The sequence below is a fragment of the Cyanistes caeruleus genome, chromosome 1 (genome assembly GCF_971803275.1).
Source record: "Cyanistes caeruleus chromosome 1, bCyaCae1.hap1.1, whole genome shotgun sequence".
NCBI classification, from domain to species: domain Eukaryota; kingdom Metazoa; phylum Chordata; class Aves; order Passeriformes; family Paridae; genus Cyanistes; species Cyanistes caeruleus.
This window is the reverse complement of record NC_141701.1, coordinates 61,313,121-61,337,682: the sequence shown is the minus strand read 5'-3', so window position 1 is coordinate 61,337,682 and position 24,562 is coordinate 61,313,121. Positions and strand designations below refer to the sequence as shown.

At 36.8% G+C, this 24,562-nt stretch overlaps 1 protein-coding gene across 1 annotated transcript in view; it reads right to left on the bottom strand.

Annotated features, from left to right (window-relative positions):
* The window catches only part of LOC111925299 (dynein axonemal heavy chain 5-like), a 152,215-nt gene that overhangs the window by 69,654 nt on the left and 57,999 nt on the right, over positions 1 to 24,562 (bottom strand). Inside the window, exons 44-53 of the mRNA XM_023921726.2 lie at positions 23,877 to 24,071; positions 18,057 to 18,191; positions 16,867 to 17,056; positions 14,221 to 14,438; positions 13,015 to 13,326; positions 7,885 to 7,974; positions 7,564 to 7,800; positions 6,890 to 7,057; positions 2,809 to 3,015; positions 1,240 to 1,569 (exon numbers count right to left, since the gene is read on the bottom strand). Coding sequence (XP_023777494.2) covers positions 1,240 to 1,569; positions 2,809 to 3,015; positions 6,890 to 7,057; positions 7,564 to 7,800; positions 7,885 to 7,974; positions 13,015 to 13,326; positions 14,221 to 14,438; positions 16,867 to 17,056; positions 18,057 to 18,191; positions 23,877 to 24,071 — 2,082 coding nt within the window. The remainder of the gene's footprint in view (positions 1 to 1,239; positions 1,570 to 2,808; positions 3,016 to 6,889; positions 7,058 to 7,563; positions 7,801 to 7,884; positions 7,975 to 13,014; positions 13,327 to 14,220; positions 14,439 to 16,866; positions 17,057 to 18,056; positions 18,192 to 23,876; positions 24,072 to 24,562) is intronic.

Genomic DNA, 24,562 nt, shown 5'->3' with positions numbered 1-24,562 from the left:
ATTCTACTTAAGTGAACGTGGATATTTTCACAAACCTCAGTCCTGAGTTAAAGCAGAAATACACGCTTGGCATTTAAGAGGCAACTGTAAAATGAAGAAATGACAGTAGCAACAACCAGCTCTTTAATTTCGCACAGATTTCATTTGAGTTTCTTTGAATGTTTTGAGTCCCAGGAACATGCACTGAAGGGTAGCCAAGACAGGTAAGTTAATTTAATGATGGCACTGAAGACCACAGTAAAACTGTCAGTATTGCCTGTCCTGTGGTGTTGCTCCTGCCCTTTCTTCCAGAGGCAAGGCAAGGCAAGGCAAGGCAAGGCAAGGCAAGGCAAGGCAAGGCAAGGCAAGGCAAGGCAAGGCAAGGGATTTGAGAAAACAGTTCTTTGAAAAATATTTACAACCTACCAAAAGCTACATTTTCTCTAGGAAGTGGAGTTAATTAGTAGTAATAAGTGCCAATTCTGTTGAATATATTGGTCAATAGTGAATAGTCAATAGTTTCACTAGAAGTTCCTCTATTTCTCTGTGTAGATGAAATATAGGTCTACAGTGAGTTGTTTGTGAAATTCTGACCAATCTTTTCTGGACAGCAATTTAACAAATCTCTGTCTTTCCACCACTCTGCTCCACTTTTCTCAGAAGAAGAATAAATTTGACACATATTTCTATGATGTAGTTTTGTACTTTTCAAATTTCATTCAGTACCTAATATTTTTTTGTCTCTTTCAAAGCAAAATTTGCCCAGGAATTGCAATCAAATATTTTTAACAGTCTGTTTGAAATGAAAAAGTAAATATTTATAGATTACTAAATACCAGATTTTATTTGTTTTTTAATTGATTCCCTCTCTGCCAAATTTGACTTCTTTCCTAAAATTCAGATCTTTAAAGTTTCTCACAATCCCAAACAGCTTTACAGAAGATTCCTATCTAATTTTTAACTTCCCCTTCCTTGTGGTCTCAACATTTTCTCAACTGGAAGATCTCTCAACCTTCCTATCACCAGTGCTTACTATATTACACGTATATAATGTGATGCTTATATCAGCTACTGAAGACACTGCATGTGATTAGGATTTTCATCGGTGAAAAAACTTGGTGCTGAGGGCAACCAATTCAGAACAGAGGCATCAGCCAGCAGTTACACCCTTAGGTCACATCTTCACAATATGAACTACAAATGCACACATACAACAGGCCTGGATCAGATGTTTCAAGGGCTTGATAGATGCAATTTTACCTTTGCTTTTGTCATTTGCCAAACCTTTCGACTTGTAGATACTAATGCTGAAGCCAGTTTACATACTTCTGCAGGGAAATGTCGCTGTTCACAGAAATAGCCTTCAGCTATTGTTTGAAATATCTTATCAATAGAGGAAGTAGAAGGCAGTGTGCAGTTTAAGATGGTGAACTGGCGTTTCAGGCGTTGTGGGATGTCATTCCGACCTCCCCCGGGGTGAATCATAGCAGCTACAAATTGGATGTCAACCACACTCGTGAATTCCCCTGGCTTCTCCAAACTGTAGAAACCTTTCTGTTCCATCAGCTGTCTTACAATCTCGTTGGTGATCTAAATATAGCCAAAAACAAAAAGAAAAGGAATGGAGGAGTTCAGTGTTTCAAGGTTGTCAACATGCAACACGGCAACCAAGAACTCAGATGCAGTTCATTGGCTGCTTGTAACCTTCATATGCTACATTGTTGTGGACATGAAGTCAGACATTCAACTGAATTTACATAATTTCAATTTAAAACAGTTTATTCAATTTTCAATCCAGACTATACCTTCAGATTGACACAAGTGCTCAGATAGTGACAAAGAATGGTTATTTAGCACAATGTGTGGTCACACGTCCACTTGCACTGAGTGGCAATGAGTACAGAGCTCAGGGAAAGCAGGGAAATTGCTTTTTCTCAGCAGAATTTTATTTTTTATTTAAGTTATATTTTCAGACCTATATTTCATAGGTCTATAAGTATTCTTTCATCAATACCTCAAGACAGCTTGCTAATCTTTTACATCAGCTGTGATCATAGAATTGTTTAGCTTGGAAAGGATCACTTTATCATTGAGTCTAACCATTAAACTGGTACTGCCAAATCGACCACTGAGCCATGTCCCCAGGTGCCACATCTACACCTCTCTTAAATACCTCCAGGTACCCCCCACCACTTCTCTGGGAAATCGGTTCCACCACTTTTGGTGAAGAAATTTTTCCCTGATATCCCATCTAAACCTTCCCTGGTACACGTTAAAGCCATTTCCCCTTGTCCTGTCAATGCTGACCTCACTACAGCCTCCTTTCATGTAGTTGCAGAGAGCAATAAGATCTCCTCTGAGCTTTCTTTACTAAAGGCTCAACAACCCCAGTTTTTTCATAAGTCTTGTTTCTTTAGACTCACCACCAGCTTAGATTTCACATAATAGTAACTGCAGTGTAAAGTCAAGAGCAGATCAGAGAAAAATTTCTGTTTCTTGGATTTGCATGCTCCCTTTCCCAGACTGGTTGTCAGGACTGCTAGTTTGGAAACCTTACTTGCTTTGTATGCACCCAAACCAAAAGGCTTAAATACTACAATGATTGCACCAAGTGGCTTGATACTGTCCTTGATCCTTTGGGACTGACAGCATATTAGTCATGTCAAAAACTGGCTTGGGAAAATTGTTTCTAGTAAACATGTTTGTTCTAATCCATATTATGATATCTTTTTTCTAACCTGTTCCATTTTTTTCAACCCAAAGATCAATATTTCCATCAGCAACAATGGTAAGACGACCAACTCCCAAATGTTAACATTTTCCTTTTACCTGATCACCCCATTCATTAATCAGGGGCATGTTGATGTCATCAATAAAAACAGTCATTTTCTTCCCTGCTGGGGGACCGTGTGTAGCACCCATTCTTTTGCCTATGTAACTTTCTATGCTTCTTTGGAACATATGTGGCAGAGTTGCAGAGGAAAAGTTTAGGCATTTGGTCAAGTGAACATCGGGATCATACTTGCTTGTGTAATTCTGCAAGATAAACCACTTTTAAAAGTGCATAAATAACTCCAGGTGAATTAAGACAAAAAGGAGACACAGATGCTCAGCAGCCCTGCAAAAATCTCATTCCTGGTATTAAATTCAAAGTCTCCAAACACAGTTTGTTTAAGATAAATACACCATCTGCAACTTGAAATTCAAACAAACTGTCGGTAAATGTTTTGCATAAAATTTTTAAGTATTAAAATTTATAAGCTCTTAATAGACTTCACTGAGTATTACAACAAGTAGATGTATGCCAACTCAAGATGCAAATAAAATTTGCTTTAGCAATTGTCAGGATTTTTCTAAATTTAACCTGTTAGTGATGATCCATTACAGCAGACCACAAGAAACAAGAGAAAAACCAAATCCATTTTCATGTGTACACTACAAAACCAAAACTCTTAAAACAAAAGCAGTGTAAAGGAATGGCAGTGTAAAATTAAAACCAGCTACATCACACTTAATGATAGCTATCTTCTCTTAATGAAGAAAGTAATCCTTGAATTTTATGAATATGTACAATTCCCACACCTGCTGAGGATGCCCCAAAGCAACAAAGTTCCACTTTTTGTATTTAGTGAGGTTTTATAATAAAAATATGTAACCCTGGAGTCACACCAAGGGATATATGTAGAGAGAGAGAGTATAGAAAATATTTTGTTTAGGAGAAGTTCTGGAGCTTAGAAATAACACTAAAAATTCTATATTTCCAATATAATCTCTTTTAATATATTTGATTCTTCTTCAATGGTGACAAAGTTGAATATCATTTAAATTCTGTAGAATTAATGCTCCCATTTTGGTACCTCTGAAAAATAAATTTTTATCATTGCTGATGAAGAGGTCTAAGAACTCCAGTGGGACATACACTCTGTGTGACAACAGAAAAGAAGATACAGCTAGGGCACCTCAAAATATTTTGATGAATGTTTTTATCTTGTTGATACAGTGATATCAGTTTAAGAAAAGGTTCCCTTCAGAAACAGGTTTTTTTCAGACCTCACATAAATGACAACCTACAAGTGCAGTGTATATGCAACAGTCCCGTCTATGGTATGTACTCTTTACAGCTGAGGGGTTGGTGCAGGTCAGTGCTCAGTTCTCTTCTCAGGGCTCCAGCAATTTGTACAAAGCTCATGTGCCAGGTGCAGGTGCCCAGGTGCTGGCAGTGGGGCTGTGGGGCAGCCCCTGGCAAGAGGAGGACAGGGCTTTCCCTGACACAGACAGTTCCAGCCACCTCCAGCAGACCCACTGAAGACACTCAGCCTGTGTCAGAAAGGGCAAAACTGCCTGGCAGTTGAGAGAGAAGTGGAAAAAAAGTGAGAAAATCAGCCCTGCAGGCACGAAAATGAGAGCAGAAAGAGGGGCAGGAGGTGCTCCAGCACAGATTCCCCTGCAGCCTGTGCTGCAGACCATGCTGAAGCAGGTTGTCCCCTGCATTCCATGGAGGTTCACAGTGCAATAGAGATCAACCTACAGCCCATGGAGGACCTCATGCTGGAGCAGATGGATGCCCAAAGGAGGGTGTGCCCCCATGGGAAACCCATGCTGGAGCTCCTGGCAGGACCTGCAGACCCATGGAAAAAGAAGCCCACACTACAGCAGGTTTTCTGGCAGGACTTGTTCTCATGAAGAACCCATGGTGGAACAGCTCATGAAGAACTGTATCCCATGTGGCAGGAGGGAGCAACATGATGGGGAGGAGAGAGAGGCAGAGTGGAGGCGTTATGGACTGACCACAGCCCCATTTCCCATCCCCCTGCACTGCTGGCTGGGGAGGAGGTAGAGGAGTCAGGGATGAAGGACTAAAGGTGAGCTGAGAAGAGAGAGTTGCGAAGAGGGTGTTTTAAGTACTTGTTTTTCACCATCCAATTCTATTTTTAATTAGAAATAAATTTTAAAAGTGTTCCCCAATTCAATGTTTTTCCCATGGCAGTAATTGGCGAGTTGAGGATCTCCCTGTCTTTACCTCAGCCCTTGTGCTGTTGAGAACTGGGAGGCAATCAGCTGGGTAAGGGCCTTGCAGCTGGCTGAGGACAAAAAACTGCAACTATGAATTCTCAACCTTTTAAAAAACACATTTTGTGTTTTATTCATTATGCCATTTCAGAATGTTCTCATGGTAACAGTAATATTACACAGTACAGAAATTAGAAGTATCTTTGAAAAAGAAGAGGGTATTGAATAGGATTACTTTTATTAGTTAAACTGTCAGAGAATTTTCAAATGTCCTTTACCAATTTAATATTACTTTTTGAATTCTTTTGCAATCTGTGAATTAATAGTACAGAGAATAAAGGTCTTAAATTAACATTCCATTTTAAGTTCTTTATTTTGATTCATACTGATTCTTTATTCAACACTGAAGATTATTCAGATTAATTGAGATTACTACCTGAAGTGTTCTGTATTATGACTCTTTTACTTTTTCATTAACTCAACTGTTTACATCTGTAAGTTTCCACAAGGTGTAGTATAACAAAATTCTACAGAAGATGAAAGCAGAAGGGGAACAGTTGTGAAGGCAGTTAACACTCACTCCTAAACTTACATGAGATCAAATATCTGCTGGCATTATGCTCCCCTGTGTAAGGCACATACCCTGCTCTATAGCACAGACTCAGTGTAAGCAACTACCAAGAATCAGTTCCAAATATTTTTAGGGACAGGAATGGCAGCTCAGCAAGGTTGCCAGTATTTGGACAAAATCCAGTATGCGGAATATCAAGACCACCACCCAGACCCCGCCTCTTCACTTTGCTAAAATAGTTCTCCAGCTGGTGCCAGGAACAGAAGCTGACATTACACCTGTTGGCATCGACAGCTAGGCTGAAAAAACAGTATTAATGGCTGCTGGCATGGGTACAACTCGCTCTCCATCAGGGCTCAGAGAGCACATGGCCAGGGCACACAAAATGGCTCCAGATTTTAAGAAAGCCAAAGGTCAATTTAGGCCGGTGTTTTTCAGCTATTTTCCAATTCAAGAACTCTGCAAATCCTCCAGTGGAGGTACAAATGCCTGTATAACCAACTCAACTGTCCCAACAGTAGATCAGTTTTATTTAGCTACCTCTCATTGATCAAAGAATCCGCACATTCCCCCGAAAAACACGGAAACCCTGCTGAAAAAAATTATGCTTCCATTTTTTTAAAAAAAGGGATGCCAAGTTTGATAAGACATCTGGGTTTGTTCAGCATTTTAATTATTAACTTTTCTGTATTAAGTAATTCATTTTTTTATCTCATATGATTAACCTGCACCACTTTATAATACAGAAAGTGTATTTGTTAAACACGCATTTGTTAATTTAATGGCAATCCTGTTATTTCCTTCTAGAGAAAAAACATGTCATTTTCAGTGAAGAAATTGAGAGACCATATAATAAACAGTAAATTTACCCTTTGAAAACCACCCTTACTAAAGAAGACATTCTTTTTCTCTCTTCTGTTTGGCTTTTGAAGAAAGGCTGCGCAACAAGGGTGTACAAAAGTTCAGTTCACACATAGCACCACTGACAAAGCACAAGAAAATAAAAAACCCTCCAAGAATCAACATTTTCTTAGCAAAATCTTCTGTTAGACTACTCAGAAGAAACGAAAGCATATGAAAGAGGGTTTATCATCTGACCTTGTGGTCACAGTTAGCAAAGTTTAAAAGAAACTTTTATATCAAACTGTAAAAGATTTGGGTTTTTTTGCTTGTAATCCATGTGAGTATTGGCAAAATGCCTCAGTAGGAAAGCTAGTATGTACTCTGAAGAACAATCAAACTACTCTTAACTTCAACTTAACATTTGTGCCAATATTATTGCAATGTTATGGTACTAATATATTACATATGTTTTTCTGTTCCACCTACCTTAATCGTAACAGTTTTTGCTGTTCCTTGTTCCCCAATTAGCAAAACAGCTTTTCCTTGCCTCATTATAGTGTGCATCAGAAAGTCTGTTCGGACACTGTCTATGTTTGGAACTAGAATGGAAGTATATTCTGGTACTGAATCTTTAGGATAAATATATTCAGGGACCTGCATAAGAAAGACATGCAAAAAGTTTGAGAATTCCTATCTGCCCGTACAATCACTTTGCATCAGAGCACAAAATCAAATGTACTCCATAAAATTTACATCAGCAAAACTTTTCTTCCTGAAAGGCAAGTATCCTTTCGTAATCAATCAGTATCTTGTCATGCTTTTCTAAAAGTGTGTTCAACTAACAGGTTATTTTCATTCCTCCAGTGCTGGATAAAAGCTTTTCCTTGCTGGAATTTCTTAAAGAGCAGAATGATAGAGGGTGATATAGAGTTAAGATCATTTCTGGTTTACTTCCAAAGCTCTTTCAAATGCACGTTTCTATTCTTTGCTGAAGATATTTATGGGGAAAAGAAAAAATATGATTCAAAAAAAGAAGCTCTTGAGAATTTGGTAGGGTTAATCTTCATAACCAAACTATGTATGTTTGGAAATAAAATGTCTCTTCCCAAATACATCTTGTGTACCCATTAAGAAAGCTTATCATGTTGCAGCATACAAACCTTCTTTGACCAGTGCTCCCACTGGCCACAGGCATTGATACCAAATTCAAACATGGTTTCCTCTCCATTCACAGCTGGAAGCTCTTTCACTGCAGAGTGCTTCCGTAGGAACAGCTCCATTTTCAGCTTGTCATCTGGCTCCAGAAGGGCTCCAGCTGACCACATCACAGAGAAAACAAACAAGCGAGCAATATGTTCCTCACTGAGCTGCTTCTCGTCTCGGCCAGACAGCAAACCCTGCAAAGTGGATGCAATACAGAACTACTGTCCTCCTTGAACCAATCACAGAATCAGAGAGAGAAAAATAGATGCCATATCTACCTGTAGGAGGTCAATAGCTTGCTTGATGTACATACATTCTAAAATTGACATTTTTGGTGTCACAGCAGAGAAAACAAAATCCATCACATCCTGGGAAGAAAAAAACATAATTTAAAGATTCCCTTAACCTGTTTCAATGGTATGATTTATTCTTAGATGAGATCAATTCCTTGTTTTCAAATATATTCTAAACTTTATTTCCAAACAACAATTTTCCCCATTTCTGGGCCTATAAATATTCAGATTCTGACCATGAATTTTTTCTAACAATAGCATATTCGAAAAATAATTTTGATGTACCAGAGTCAGCAGAGCCACTCATATAAGCTCCACAGAGTAATTTCCTGAAGAGCAATTTGAAGAATGCTTTTCAGTTACTTCAGGGATCTAGCTGCCATTTGTGCTCTCCACTGGAGATTTTAATCTACCACTGATATTTTGGAGTAGGAAGATAAAAGCAATGATGATACACATATAATGCACAAGATACCACTATAAATTTCTATCTGTCTGATCTGTTCTGACTACACCATGCTGTACCAGTCCCTCTTGAAATCAGTACCCTTGTTTTCCTGTAGAATCCTGGCAAGATCCAAAAACAATTTTTGAATTAATTTTAATGGAAGTTGAACTTCCCTCAGGTTTCTTCATAGTGATGGCTACCATATCTGCCTTTGCCAAGTGTTTTGCAGCATCTTGAGCAAAGTTTCAAATTGATGGAAATCTCTCTGAGATTTGCAGTGCAAAATTTTAAAATATCAATTTCCATCCAATAGTATAGATTGATGTAAATGATAACCTACTTCCACCTTCATCCAACAACCTGTAATATAATGTTCTCCCTATGAGTTCTATTTGCCCTCTAAATCTTTGGAAATCAACACTGGCCACTCATTCTGGGAAGTGAAAATATAACAGGGATACTGTGGGAGATAGCAATTCTGGAGGAATTCTGTTTATAGATGTCATGTTCTGTCAGGGAGAAAGCTAAGACAATGAAATCATTCAATCACCCAAAGACATAAACAATTTCCTTAGATACTTTTAAAATATCACTGAGCTGTCTACCCACATGCTCACCAGCTTTGTTTCACTTTTCAGTTTAATTTTTGCCACAGGAGTTCTCCAAGTGCCCTATTATTTACAAGTGCTGATATTTATTGTCACAGAGAATGAATCCCTATTTTTACCCATCCTCCTCAGTTCCATCCCACTAGAATACCAGATAACACACACGCAACAAAAACATATATTGTGATCAAAAACTCACTTAGGCACCTTAATTTTGAGCAGGGTTTATGGATAAGTAGTCTAAGAAGGCAATCTGAGTGTGGGCATACACAGAATGATGGAACAGGTAGGGATTCAAGGGACCGTAGAGGTCATCCACTTCCTTCACCCCGCCATGGGCATGGATGACACACACTTATCAGGTTGCTTCTTTTGTTATTTTTTTTGCTGACTAGCAAAAGCGATTCCACCTCTGTGTGCTGCCTTTTTGTGGCTTTCCCTCAAAAATGCCTGGTTCATTCCCAGTGGTGGGTAGGGTGCTCAGCTGAGTAACTGAGGGTGTTACGGGCGCCACAGGGGAGTGCCCACAAGCACTGTGGGAAATTCAAATCAAAGACTTAGAGTATTTGGAGCTAAATCTCACTGCGATTCAGCTTCTTCATCTGTAAAATAGACTAGATGTCTCATAGGGCACTGTAAATTGTTTAATAATTGATTTGAAACACAAGGAATAAAGATATTTCATGCGTCAAAGTATTTTTTACTACCAAGAGCCCAATTTTCACCAGAACTAGTTTTATAGTACTTATGATTCCAGTGAGATTTCTGTAGTTTATGAAGGGTATTTTAATGTTTTCTTTTTCTTTGAGTTTATGGGGAAAAAATATCAGTTCCATATATGCTAGTATTTTATTTGTACTACTATTTTTAAAGCAATACATGGCTCAAAAAAGGATACAGAATTAACACAGAAATTTGCACGATTTTTTTGGACAGGGGGACTGGAAAAATGAGTTGGGTCATGACAAATACAAATAAAATTTAAGAATTTGGATCAGGAATTTGCTATCCCTTACAAGAAGACTGAAAAATGAAGTCAGATGCTAAAAAAAAGTATGAAAGAAAGATTCTTTTGCACAGAATACAATCACTATAGAACTCACTGGACTACAGAACACTCTTCAGGACAAGAAGTTGGTAATGTATTCAAAGGTTTAGACAAGCAAAAAAACTCAGTAATAGAAAGTTATTAATGCTTGTAATATTAATTTTAACATCAGCATTTAAATATTAAAGGTAAGAAACTCTTTGGATTATATATCCAGCTCTATGCTCCAGGCACAGTAGCAGCCTTTACACAAATTGGATTAGTGTGAGATTTAATATGGAGGAAGAAAATTAGTCACATCTGAAAGTTAAGTTGCTATTACATTTTTTTTTCATTTAAACAATACATAGGCGTGCTGAAACTTATGTTATTCACATAACATCCATCACTGGTTTGAACTTCACACTTTGCATACCATCTCAATAACAGCACTCAGGTAACTATTTTAATTATTTCAGTTCTTTGAAACTGTCTCAGATAATTACTTCCATCAGCTAAACAATTCTGTTGCTTACAGGTAGCTGCAATATTCACAGACCAGGAATTGGCAGTGGAGCTTCTAAATTTAAGAGCGACTTTTTATAGAGATGGGAGCTTATTTGAAATTTTTGCAAAGCAGGAAATGTTGCTGAGAAGAAAAAATTGGGAAAGGGAAAGTCAAACCCCTCAATCACTGGTCTAAAAAAAATACCGTGGAAATAGAAAGGACTCTAAGATCATCTAAAATTGAAATAAGGTTGAGTTTGGAGGTTCGGTTTTCATTTTAGACTGTTTGTCTTTTTTATCTTAATTTGCTTTTTTTTTTATGTATAAAAAATGGTGACTTACAGTGCCATTTATAATGTACATGAAAACAATAAACACATTACTTCCACTGATTCGCAACTATTATTCCCTGCTTTTTTCTCCTCCATTACTGCTACCTGCTGCACCTTTACTAACAATTATTTTATCCAACATGAAGACTTTCAGTGACGAATATTATTTTGATTAGCATAAATAATCAGAGTGTTTTGGAAGCAAATTAGAATTATAATAGCTTTTGTCTTACATCTATTTTAGTTGAGTTTGGATTAAATTTAGAAAGTCTCTATATGTCTACTTAAGACTGAGTCTCCTTGGTTACTACATTTCCTGAGTATATTTACATATACTCTAATCGCCACGTTCTTTGAAAAATCAGATCTTTGTAAGATGTTTATATTCACATTTTTCTTAATACTAGCATTAAATTCACCAAGGTCTATATCTGGGCTTTGACTACCATTGTTGATGAACCTTATTTCAAAAATTTTCTTTTTGAATTTTATCTTTTTTTTTTTTTTTAATGTGGCAGAAAATAACAGCTATAAAAAGAGCCATATGAAACAAAAGTATTGTTACTCTCATCTGTAAAATCACTTTTATTACCTCTATTATTTGAGAAGCAAAGACAGCACATTAAAAGTGAAAGAAAACTGCCAGCATGACAGCTTTCATTTACATTTTGATAGTTCTAAATGCAGCCTTCAGCACTAAACTAACTTCATATTTCACTGCATTTTCATTTTTTAATCTAATAAAATACATATTTTTCTGGACTTTATTGCTATTGCTTCAGGCTTGGGCATTTTAAGTGTTGTCATTATGTTTTCAGAGCAAGCCGTAGCATAAAATATAAATAGAATTGTGGCAAAGAAGCAGTAAATTGACCCACATATATATTACTTTGGAAGCATATTTTAAAACTCATTATCAGAATTGTTTCTCTTGCTGCTGCAGTAAATACTATGTCACATCATTATGTTCTGGAGGTAGAACAAAATGAATAGCTTGTTAAACATTAGTTTTGAAGTAAATGTGCACTGAAATGAAAAGTAGAATGTTAGAAGACATTTGTTAACATTCAGGGCATTCTAAACCTATATCAATCATTGCTTTTATCATGATCTATAAAAAGCTTCCTGAAATGTCACTCAAAGTTCATTAAAAACTGCTTTTTTAAAATGTAAGAGCAATGAAAAATATTACAGGAGAAACCCCTGTGAAATCCAACACCAATTACATGAGAAAACAGGCAGGAGCAAGTTGATGGAAAACCAAGGTATGTTGGAAGTTGCATTTATTTCACAGATATTGAGAGAATCAGAATATATAACAATGCTGAATGGTTGTAAAGACATAAGTATTTCTTTTAAAATATTCAAAAACAGAAGTAAATATTTCAATATGATCGAAGAAGTATACTACTGAGATTATGCTTTTATACCTACTATTGAGTACAACAATCTATAATATTGCTGGAACCTTTTGAATGATTCAATAAGGCAAGACCAAACAGAGGGGGGAAAACATTCAGGATCCTTGCTTTGGGTCTACCAATTCTACACAGTTTAGTCAGAAAATGTATCAAAGAGATGCAGTTTCAAAAATTTCCATTGGAACAGAAACATAGATAATAAAATCAGAAGAGACAACTGTAGTCAGAACTTCAGAACTATAGTCTGAGCTTCAGAACAGCAGAGAGCACAAAAATACCCTGAATTAATTTGAATTATAGAATGTCTTTTTAGAAATAACTTAAGGGATCAAATGCATTCCTGTGGCACCAGAGTAATTCTAGCTCAATTTCTTTCTGAATTTACTTCTTTATATTTAAAACAAAATAAGAAGTTTACCCACTTCCTTTGTGTGTCCTAACAATAATTAAAATTGCAATATTAAAATTACAAGCAAAGAGAGTATGTTTTGCCAACATGCAATATAATATAATCACAGGTGTAACAATTCATTGACAACTATCATATGCAGACAAAACAAAACATTCAGATTATTCATCTGTTATAGCTTCAGTCATTTATTAATGATAGGGATAATTTTCTCTCCTTTTTTTAATCCTTGATCTTTAGTTTATTACATAAACAAAGAAATGCAAATAATTGAAAGAGCACTTAGGAAGAAGCAATGCTTCATTAAAAAAACAAATAAAAAAACGCAAGATTTTTTTTTTTCTGAAGTAGTTAATCGAGTACCTGAAATACAGCATTAAAGGAATTCCATAGGACATTGGAGTATGTAGCTGGTAGTGTCCGCAGCCAAGCCCTTAAAATAGGCTTCCAGTCTAACACTGAAGAGCTCATGAAGATCATCCCATTACGAGAAACTGTTGCAGGGGAAGCATTGTCAATGTTGTGAGGTTCAAAAATAATTTTGCAATTGGGGGACATCGGAATGCGATCTCCATTGGCCAAAGTAAGGGTCTTATTATCATCCAGAACAGAGTTCAGATTTTCAATCCATATTGCATCAACAGGTCCATCCAAAACTATCCAGATATGCTCACCCTAAAATAAAAACATTCAGCTTTACCTACATTGACCAAAAATACACATTCACGTAATATCAGAAAATTAATAGATATAAATAGTGTCATAATTTGGTACTCAGCAAAAAAAAGCATTATAAACATGCAATTTTTGTAATTTGCTCAGTGATTTTAATTCTTCTTTTGATATCCTGTATCACACTAAAAAAGATATTAAGAAACAGCAACAAAAATTAACCTGTGCTGTACTGAGCAGAAAGCTGTATCTTTCTTCTTCAAAACTACATCAGCCAACCCAGCATCCATCAAGACAGATGAAAACATTTCTCATTAAATGCAGTCATAGACACAGACACAAAGTCAGTCCTTGTGGGATGCTACCCAAGCATTTCATGTAAGGTGGCCCATTTTCCAAGCCAGAACTGGGTGGCTGTTCAGTAGATGTGAGTGTAATTATGATTCCTGAAACACGATCCGCAGGTTTGATAAGAGAATTGGGAAATGCCTACATCGGTTTCTTACCAAAGCCTTACATTCTGATATAACTAGTGAAATAAAGTGGCAATGACTTAAAACCAGAAAGAAGAAAATTGACTTTTCTGTCCTCACATCAAAACATGAACACACCCTGTTTTTATGTTTGGACTGCTTACAGAAGGAAGCAAACCAGTTAAAACCTTTTCTAAATTAATTCTGGAACCCCAAATGCTTGGGAAGCCTAGTGCTATCTGGGATATTTATGTATACATATATATAATTCTGACTCTTGGGCACTGACCTCATCAGACAGAAGCAAAATTAACACTGCATATTCCCATTTGACTTTATAACAGAAGACCTTTCAGAAAAATGACAGGTAATGACACCTTACGGAAACCGTATTAAATGTCTACCATGATACAATATCCATTACCTTCTTTGCCTTTAAGGTTTTTCTCCATAAGGTAGAGAAAATACCATCTGTCCAGTCATTTGTAGCAACATCAAGGGTACCGAACATCTGGGAAGCTGTGATTGCCTTTGGGTTCATTCTCATCTCTTTATGAGGAGCACCACAATCTGTCATTGCTTTCATCAAAATATTAATGCATTTTGTCTTTCCTGCACCAGTTGGACCTAGAGTCATCATACCTTAAAACAATATAAACATGGTTTAAAATGAAATGTCAATGTGTCATGCTACCATTTGACGGTTCATTGCATCAACAATCCTTGTTTTATTTTTATCAAAAGCCAATACAAAAGGATGTTTCTCACTCCACTTAATGTTCATTGAAACAGAATTTAAAACTATTATTTAAAGGCCTCTATAAATGTCTCTCTATTATGATAGGCAAGCCTATGCGGGTCTGTATCCTCCCTCAGGCAATTCTTTTCCATTTTCTAATGGGACAACACAACTGCCTTTTGATGTTTGCATGCAATGACATGGACATGAATGGCGGTAAACAAATCCAGAAATTTCTAAATGTATCTAATGAGAATGAGAATCTTCCAGGTATATACAAAATCAAGTGCATCTTTCGGATGCAAAAGTAACAAAAATATGTACCTGCATCCACCCACACTGGCATTTTAATAGATCTTTCTTTCATAAAACTAGTTAAGAGCAACCACACTTAATTCATCAATGTATATATGTTACTAAAAAAATAAATCATGTCTTCAACAATAAATTGAGCCTACTGTTTATCTTCTTTAGTTATGTTTTCTAAATCACCTACTCAATAGGCCCAGAATCTGTCCAAAATCAGATGGGACATTCAAATTGAGAATTCAGTAATTCTCAATTCAGTAATTCTAGGTCCCTTAAGTAATTTAAGGGACTTAGTTAAGTCCTATTAGCCCTAAAGGCAAACTGGACAACATAATCTTTAGTTGGTTTTGAAAACTTCTTCAACAAAAGTATGGAACAATCACAAATCCAAATAATAAACCTAATCCAGTACCATGCAGGTTGTGTGACGTTTCCTCTAAAACTAAAGGGAACTGTATGTGCCCCAAAACAATCCGAGGACTCAGAAAATCACTCACTCATGCCATATGTTACATATAGGGAAATCTAATACAAACTCTTCAGTGTTAACCAAATGGCTTTTCTGCTGGTTTCAGTGATATTTCAACCAAAATTGTTGTGCCAAACAGATTTCAGGATCCATGCACTGAATCTCCGTGTGTGTGTTTATAAAAGCACCTCATGTGCACATATGGCCATATTTCTCCTCATTATTTGATATCCCATGGTGACCTCTCCATAAATTCAAGTTCATGAGAAGGACAAGTGGAAGTCAGGAAAACCTTTTTCCCTCAGTGCAGTTATTTTTGTCATACAAAGTCAAAAAACTTTTGGCCTGAACATCCAACTGTTCAGACAATTAGAGATGCATTAATAGCTGGGAAAAGTAGGGATGTGTGGAGAAAAGAGGCATCTAAGCAGAATGTCATGGTGGATCCTGAAAATTTTTGGGGAACAGAGGAGCTGTAGTGTCTCAGAAATCAGTTTCTTTTAAAAGGAAGACACATTTAATCATGACTGAAAACATTTAAACTTCCGTGGTTGCTATACAGAAATCTGGATGTAAATTAGTAAGTCTGCACAGCACTAACCAGCTCTTTGGTGTAACCAATAATCTGAATTAAAAGTTTGAGACATTAAGGACACAGACTGTGGTATGTGAATGAGTATTTCCTTTCATTTATTTAATTAAAGGTGACTATTATTATGACAAGAAAAGGGAGAATAACAAGGATGATATCTTTATAAATCTTTGCTGTTTTAGTCACATTTCCTTAATATTTTCCCCTTATCATACTAAAAAGTCATTAGTTATAGGTTAGGGGTATGGGGGATATTTCAAAGTAGGGGTACTTTTTTTCCTCTGAGCTATGAATTCTAAACCTGAATTTACTACTGGCATTGATACCCTTCCTAGGACAGGATAAGCTTTACTCAATGGCTTTTTCTGCACTGTTTAAGTCCATTTTCATAGAATCAAACAGTGGTTGAAGTTGGAAGGGACTTTTCGAGTCCACCTTGTCTAACTCCCTTGATCCAGCAGGAGGAAAGGTTTTTTCTCCTCAGTATAAATTGCAAGAATCAATTGCAAAGAAAACACTTGGAATTATATCGCATGTATGGTAGAATGTATCAAAATAAAGGTTTGAGAAATTATTTTTTGCCATCTTCTCAACATTATAATCTGAAAGTAACATTAAACTCAAGCATCATGACTGAACTCCATCTGAGGGCAACAATTGTTTGCAGAACGCTGAACAAAATTGCTGTTTCTGGATTTGAATGAATATATTTTAACTTGTTCTGTAGAAATTTCAATCACCAAAGGCCACACTCATACTCCTCATATAAATGTAATACAACAAAGGATTGCACACAATAAAAGGTCATAACAGCTTCCTAAGCAACCCACATAGGCTTTAAAACTACATCTGCTTAAATTTTTTAAACATTTTTCATGAAATTAATCTGCATTCTAGTGGCAGATAGTGTAGCATAGTCTCAAATAGAGTACAGTCTCAAAGCCTCATCTAGCATGCTAACCATGTCGGACTCGTTGAGTTTCATAAAGCTGAATGAGTTTAAGTAGCCATGGTGGATGATTAATAAGCCCTGCTTCCTCTGTCTGTTTTTGGATGGCTGACTGTAGCTCAGGATACCCAGATTTATCCAGAGTAATTCCAGGGAATAGGTCATTAATGAGACTCATAAATAAAGGTTCATCTTCATCCACCTGTCAAGGATAAAGTAGGGGGAAACACATTATTTATTTATCAAAATTATTATTATAGTTGTAAACAATCTTCAAGATAAGCCATTTAAAAGATGGCAGTGAAAAATCTTACTTCTTCCAAAGCAAATATTATAATTTTCCATTAGTTATATGAAATGAGTTTCATACAATGAAATCACAAGTAATTTCTAAATTAAATACTTCAGGCTGATAAAAATGTCAACAACTTAATACAGTTTTCTTCAATGTATACACACAGAAATTTCTTCATTTGTTACATAAGTCAATCATATTTTGCCTTAGAATTTTTATGATTTTTTTCCTTCTGTAAATCACTGAAGCGTTGCCATAGGTTTGAGCACATGTTCCAACGTGCTGAATAGATTAACATCAGAAACAGAGTAATTGGTTCCATCACAAAAACTGGTTCCCAAGGTAAATACACAGAGTCTAGACATGCCATAACCTTTAACACAGCAATAAAAAGAAAGATGAATGCTTTAAACAGTATTATCAAAAGATGTTACACTATACAAGTAGGTATTAGCTGCTTCCAATTACCTCACTTAAAGCAATTCTTACAATGCTCTGAAAAGGCAACAGACTCCCAAGAAATGTATAAATTTAAATTCTGGATTAAGAAGGATCTTTGGTGACATTATTAAGAGTTAATACAATGTATTCTTCACTTCTCTCCTTAGGGTAAAAAGAATTAAAAACAAGAGCCAATTAGAGGACCAGATAGATCCCCTAGGATCTCATGGTATTTCCAAAGATTTTTTCAGCTAAAGCTTATGATGTGTTTTCCTCTATTTAAAAGATAAATTGTGCTCACACAGTAACTGTATTCTGATTCTCAACTCACTTATAAATCATATTAAAAACTGCAAAATAATGTATTCAACTGGTGAAGAAAAATAGCTTTTCAAAGTTCATAATAAAGACCCTTAAAAATGCAAACAAAAGACTCTACTGGGGAAAGTCACCAGTGTTACAGTACCAGTTTGGAGAGGTTCATGTCTCGCAGAACTCTCATTACCACAGTTTTCTCTGGCTCTTGGGGATTAGATCTTTTCACTGCTCCAAGTGTTCTTAAAACAGACAGGATATTTCTAAGCCCAAAGTCATAGTGAACCTTGAAATAAAGCATAAACAAAATTGGAATTAAAAGATCAAATAGATCAAAACAAAAATCAAGAGAGGACTGAAAATTAAATTCACTAAATAAATAAATGCTATAGAAATTCTCAATATGATTAAATTCACAGTGCTTCATCTTTCCAAATAGATTTCCAATTTTGTTATTATCAAATCCTAAAGATATTTTCTAGTGTTGTATGTCCATACAAGAAAGTGCACTTTCTGGTGATACAGAGCTCATCCCATTCACCCTATTTCCCAGGCTGACAAACTGGAACAATACACTGTGTAAATCCCAGATTTTTCAGCAAGAAGATTATTTGACTTTACTGATTAGTTTTGCAGATGATACCAAACTGGTGAATTAGATTACAGCTAGAGTTCAAAATTACCAAGAGAAATTCAGTACATTATCTATGTGTGATACAATTAAATAAAGACAAGTGCAAAATACTAAAGATGGCAATAACCAACTGCATGAATAGGGTAACAACTCTACTTCATTGAGCTGAGAAGCAAATCAGGTGCACAAAGCTTTGCAGAAAAATATTTGACATTGGATTGATGCCACGAGATCCCGAATGACTTATCTGCAATTTTAGTAGGCAATAAAAAAACAAATGTCCTTTTTAGGACAATTGAAAATACATTGCCATTGTAGTTGACGTGACCAAAAGCTAGATTCCACATTTGAAGATGAACCCTACAGAAGAGAAATTTGAAAAGGGAAAAAAAAAAAAGCAATCAGTTGACTAGAAAACATATTGTATCAGGAAAAAGTAATACAAAATCTACTGTAAAAGTAGGAAGAGTGAATATGTAGGATGAGTGATGACAAAAGTCTTCAACACACAAAAGATACCTGCAAAGAGAAAGACAGGAGGAATAGAAAGGAAAAGAAGTAATTTGTCTAACGATAGCAAGTGGGATTTGAGTTAACTTTTAGAGGAAAATATTGTGACCATAACAAAAATGAAACTTTGGATCAGGTTGCCTGGGAAACTGCAACCTATCCATCAATAGAGAATGTTAAGAACAGTGACAAACATTTATAGCAAATTATTTAATTAAGAATTATTTTTTCTCCAGAAAGGTAACTGAATAATTCCTCAAGGCTCTGCCCAGCCTCATTTTCTATTATTTAGTCAGGTGCCAAGTTGTTACCAGTGAAAAATTTAGCTGTGAATATATAGCCACGAACTGCCAGGAAATCTTATTTGCAGATGGAAACACTAACACAAAAAGATTAACAACTTTGTGTGACACTGATGAACTCAGACACCACCTGACTTCATCATCATTTAGTAAATGACATGTCCTAGTGAAATACCCAGAATCATGATAAGGACTGATATATTTCTTTTTCTCCATGCTACATGACCATCATTGACATGATGGAATGAGTTCAGCAAAAGACGACTAAGTGAGAGGAAAGGAGGAAATGTCAACATTTTCAACAGGGGAAATTGCAATGGTTTGCATAATGAAAAGATTCTTCACAATAAAAGTGGCCAAACACAGAAAAGGTACCGAGAGGCTGAATATCTCCATCCTTGGAGATATTTAAAACTCAAAATAGTGTTTTAGCAAGCTGTTCTGATGTGCTGAGCAATAAGCAGGACAAGGTGACCTCTGGAGGCCCCTTCAAATTTATACAAGTCTGTGATTCTATAGAAGTGGTTTCCTTGTTAAATTTGAAATGCTTTCATACCTAACAGAAAATTTAAAATTAGCTTAAATGACTTTTAAAGACAGAATTTCTAGTGCCTTCCAACTGACCTACATGATGGGTGGTCCAAGATGACCATAATTTATTTACCTTAACCTGTTTTACAACTGCTTTGCCTTTCAGGAATGGCACAGAACAGTTAGAATTTACTGGCAAATATGGATTATGTGTTATTTCTTTGCTACAACTTTTAACAGCAATCTTTAAAGACTGTGCCTGAGCAAAATGGACTGCTGTGGTATAGCTGATGCTCTTGAAAGGAAGAATTAAGAATCTGAAAAAAAAAACAACTCAGTACTAGAAGCAGGGTTTGCTGCATGTGGAAAAGTAAAAAGGGTTTATCAGTGGTTTGCTCCAAATTAAAACACCTTAAAGAGATGATTCTCAGAAAGGAATTATTACCTTCAAGCTCTGCTAGGTTTTCCTTTTCAGTTTCTGTTTTTCCCTAAGCTGCATGAGACTTTGTGGAAGGAGGTTCTAGGGAAGAATCTGCTAACAAAGCCAAATAATTCACCTTTAGGGATCTGTCAGAATAACTCTTTCACAGGCTTGTGGACACCTTGGGCTTCCTACATTTGCTAAGGACTATTCTTTTACTTTACTGTTTACTGTTTTACTTTACTGAAGGAGATGACAGTCAGTCAGGGTGCCCTTGGCTACTTGTGAGTCAGAGTTCCTCCTTCTACAGAGTCTGAATTTGTGTGTGTAAAATGTCTGGAAGACTTCATGTATTCCTTCTGGCAGATCCCTTTTAGATTTTCTGCGAGGTAAGTTCAGCTGGTGAATGCTTGTTTGCTTTATTTCCTTCTGTTGATATACTGCATTTGTTGAAAACAGGCAGTGTTCTGCCATTCCTATTGCACTGGTTCTTTATGTGACCCTGATCTTTACAGTCAGCTGCCCGGAAAACCCAGCATTACTTAACTTGGAATGTCAAATTTACCATTAAAAATTGAATAAATAAGTTCCATTAGGAAAGAAAGATTAATACAAATTACAGAATCATCATGTTACAGAATGAACAGAATGGTTTGAGTTAGAAGTGACCTTAAAGATCATCTACTTCAAACCCTCCTGCCATGGGCAGGGACACCTTCCATTAGACCAAGTTACTCAGACTCCCATCCAACCCCGCCTGGAATACTTCTAGAGATGGGGAGTCCAAAAACTCACCAAGCAACCTGTCCCAGTGTCTCATTACCCTTTACAGTCAAGAATTTCTTCCTAATGTCTAATGAAATATGCCTCTAAGAAAGACTATAATTTATCAGTTTTCAGACTACACAGAAGCAATTTATGTCCCACTGTACTCTTAGAAATATGTTCAGTCCATGAGACTCCCATACCTTATCTGATGAGCTTATTAGATCTCTCTCTATACAATCACATATTGCATTAGATGTATTCCCCAACCTGCAACAAACTTCACAAGGAACTTCCGCAAGACTTTCAAATTATTTCATTACTACTGCAATAACACCACACATTCAAGTGAGGAAGTGATGGACCCAACTGAAAGCAGAAGATCCTGTCTGTGGTGGACAAGAGAGATGTCAAGGATTGTGGAACAGTGTGGAAAGTGACCCTTTTCAAGTGCATGTGTACAGACAGTTGATGAGAACAGCATCATGGCAGAAGCTCTCACAGCAGAAGGAGGTGATAATTTGTTTGCTAAGGCATGCAGTATGACAACAAAACAGGGAAAAATTACAGCTCGGTGTGCAGGTGCAGGGTTACAGTCAAACTAGGAAATGTCTGGGCATAGGTATAGGTTCTTCAGGAAGTACTAGACAGGATGGAGAGACGGGAAATTGCCCTTTAAAGTGAAAGAGTGGGAACACTTTCCCTTAGGATGGCTAAGGAGCCAGTTGAGAGAATTTGTCTTAGAATTAGAGGGCTCAACAACATTGTGGCAGATGTCTGCAGCAAACATCCTGATAAGGAAGAAGCTGATGAATCTTTTTCAATAGCTGGAATTAGCCTCATCTTTGCAGGCCCTGATCCTCAATGGGGGCTTGACACACTCCAATATCTGTTGGAAGAGCAACACAGCAAGGCAGAGCCATTCCAGTAGATTTCAACACAGTCTCTGATAACATCCTCACAGACAAAATGGTGACCAGACAAGGGGTCAGACATTTAAACAGCTTGACAAAAGAGGCTGTGCAGTGTTTACCCTTGGAGATATTCAAAGGTCATCTAGACAAGATGCTGAGCCACTTGCTGTAGCAGATCTCGCTTTGAGAAAAGGTTTAGCACCTGTTCACCTCCAGAAGCCCCAGAGAAAAAAATCAGTTTTTCTCTGATTTTATGACTGTACAGAATGGATTTAGACAAGAGCAGAACTGTCCAAAGGGCTGCTCACAGGCACAAGCAGGACAAACTAGCATACTACCCCGGGCTTGCAGAAAGTTGTGGTTCATGCTATGGAGTAAAGTGATCCATGACATGACACATGATATAAATGGTTACAACAAAGACCACTATAGAAGGCTTTTCTGATGGATACTATAGAAATGTTAGGTGGTCCTGTAGAAATTATAAATTTGCATGAAATACTATTCCCCACAGATATCATGGCTTACTTAGTAAGAACTATGGAATTAAAGTTATAAGAGAGATATAAGCATAAGGTGCAGATATAAAATAGCGATGTAGCTCAGTGTAGGGGCTGTGCCTATGGGCACACCCAGAGCACTTACTCATTGGTTTTCATAAATAGCAGGGAACTCCCTTGCTAGCATCAGCATATATGAGGCAAAGGACTGATCTGAGACAAGGTGATTGAGCTACCTGCCTTACAACAAAGCATTTGAATAACTGGCACAGTATTATTCCCAGTGGGAATTTCAGACAATTTTACAGAATCCTCCTCCTTAGGCCAACTGATAAAGCTTACTTATATGCTTCAGTATGCTGATTTACAAGATAAATGGAGAATCTCCTTATCTCAGAGGCCCCAGATGGCAATCTCTGCTGAAGAAATGACCAAACTGCAGAGAAAAACTCTGCACTCATTGTGAAGGTGCAGTAATCATTGTGTATAAAACATTGTATACCCTTATGATAGTTAAAATAAGTTTTGTACAGTTAAGTTTTGTTTGGGTGTGTGCATTAAATTTTTAAGTACACTCTCCATGGGTGAACCAGTTCCAGCATCTGTGACAGCACAAAACAAGCAAAGCACTTTTGCAGAGTTAGAAGGTCAAATTTCTGATGCCTGTTTATGTGCCTTTTTCACACTGAAGCAAAGAATCATGCCCTGGACAAAAAAATGACTACACAAACTGAGGCAGTAAGAAAACGTAGTCTTACAAAGGCCAGGCACTAATAAGTAAGTGGTATGAACTTATATCACAGAGACTGTAGTCAATTAGCACAGGTTCATCACTACCCAGTCAAGGCAGGCATTTGAGCCACAATTTATCTGCTGTTCATATGATTTCTCATTGAGACCCTCTAGTGGACAGGCAGCACAGGGAATTCAAAAGGCAAGAACCAGTTTTGTTTCTACCTAAATACCCCAGCAACAGAACAGCAGTTTTCTGTTTGTGGTAGTATTCAGCAAGAGAGAGAGAGAGCCTTGTAGGTGCTCTGCATTTATTTACAATTGTTACTCTGCCTCTGAAATAGATCTGGCCTTCATAAGTGAAGACATTGATCAATGTGCACTCCTCAAGTTCAGCACAGCAATATACACTGCTCCTCATAACTTCTCCAGTAACTGCACTCTGTTTAAGAATCACAAATCAAACTTCCTATACTACTCAATTTTGCTGTGAAAAATAAAAACAACATGATCATTTCAGACACTGTTTCTGGAACTTGAAACTGAAAACCCTAAAAAATGTATAGGCTCACGAGTGTGAAAACAATTACATATTCTATGCAAGTATATTATCTCCATATCCTTTCATTGACAGCTTACAGTTGAACAAATATTTCTTTTACCTGTTTAGATAACTGCTCTTCACAGAGTTTGTAGAGTGTATAGAATTTTTGACTAAGGACTTGGTTGTCTCGGAAACCAGCACTTGCCAGCTTGACTCGCATAATAATGCTACGGTCAGGCACCATCATGGCAACCGTGCGAAACTGAATCTTCAGATTTTCAGGAAGTTCCTGTCGTCCTGCATAGCCAGGGTTCTGAAAATTAAATTTATAAACCCAAACAATATATGATGACAGCAGGGTAGGAAGTTTTATCTTTCCTGATTACCAGTCATCAAACACAGGAGCACATGCAAGATTATGAAGGATAACTTGAGCGTGCCACAATTAGACATCAGTACACAGTGGCCTCAATACAGCAATTCATGAAGGATGGGATATCACACATTATTTGGAGATGTCCAAGACTCACAGATATAGATGGACAACCACTTACAGATCTTGCTGGAGCTTTTTTAAATGGTTACTTCCTCAGAGTCTTGATAGCTTTCCAGTGCTGGAGGTTACTGTCCTCTGTGAGCATTCCCAGACCACTTCAGCACAAAGTCAGTCAAGCAGTGCAAGCCATTTCCAAGTATAATTTAAACTAATGGATCTGACCTTTCACTGAAGATGTCTAAGTCATTCATATGAGTACTGCATGGCTCAGTTGTGACAACTGTAGTCACTAGCTGTGCAGTGGTAAC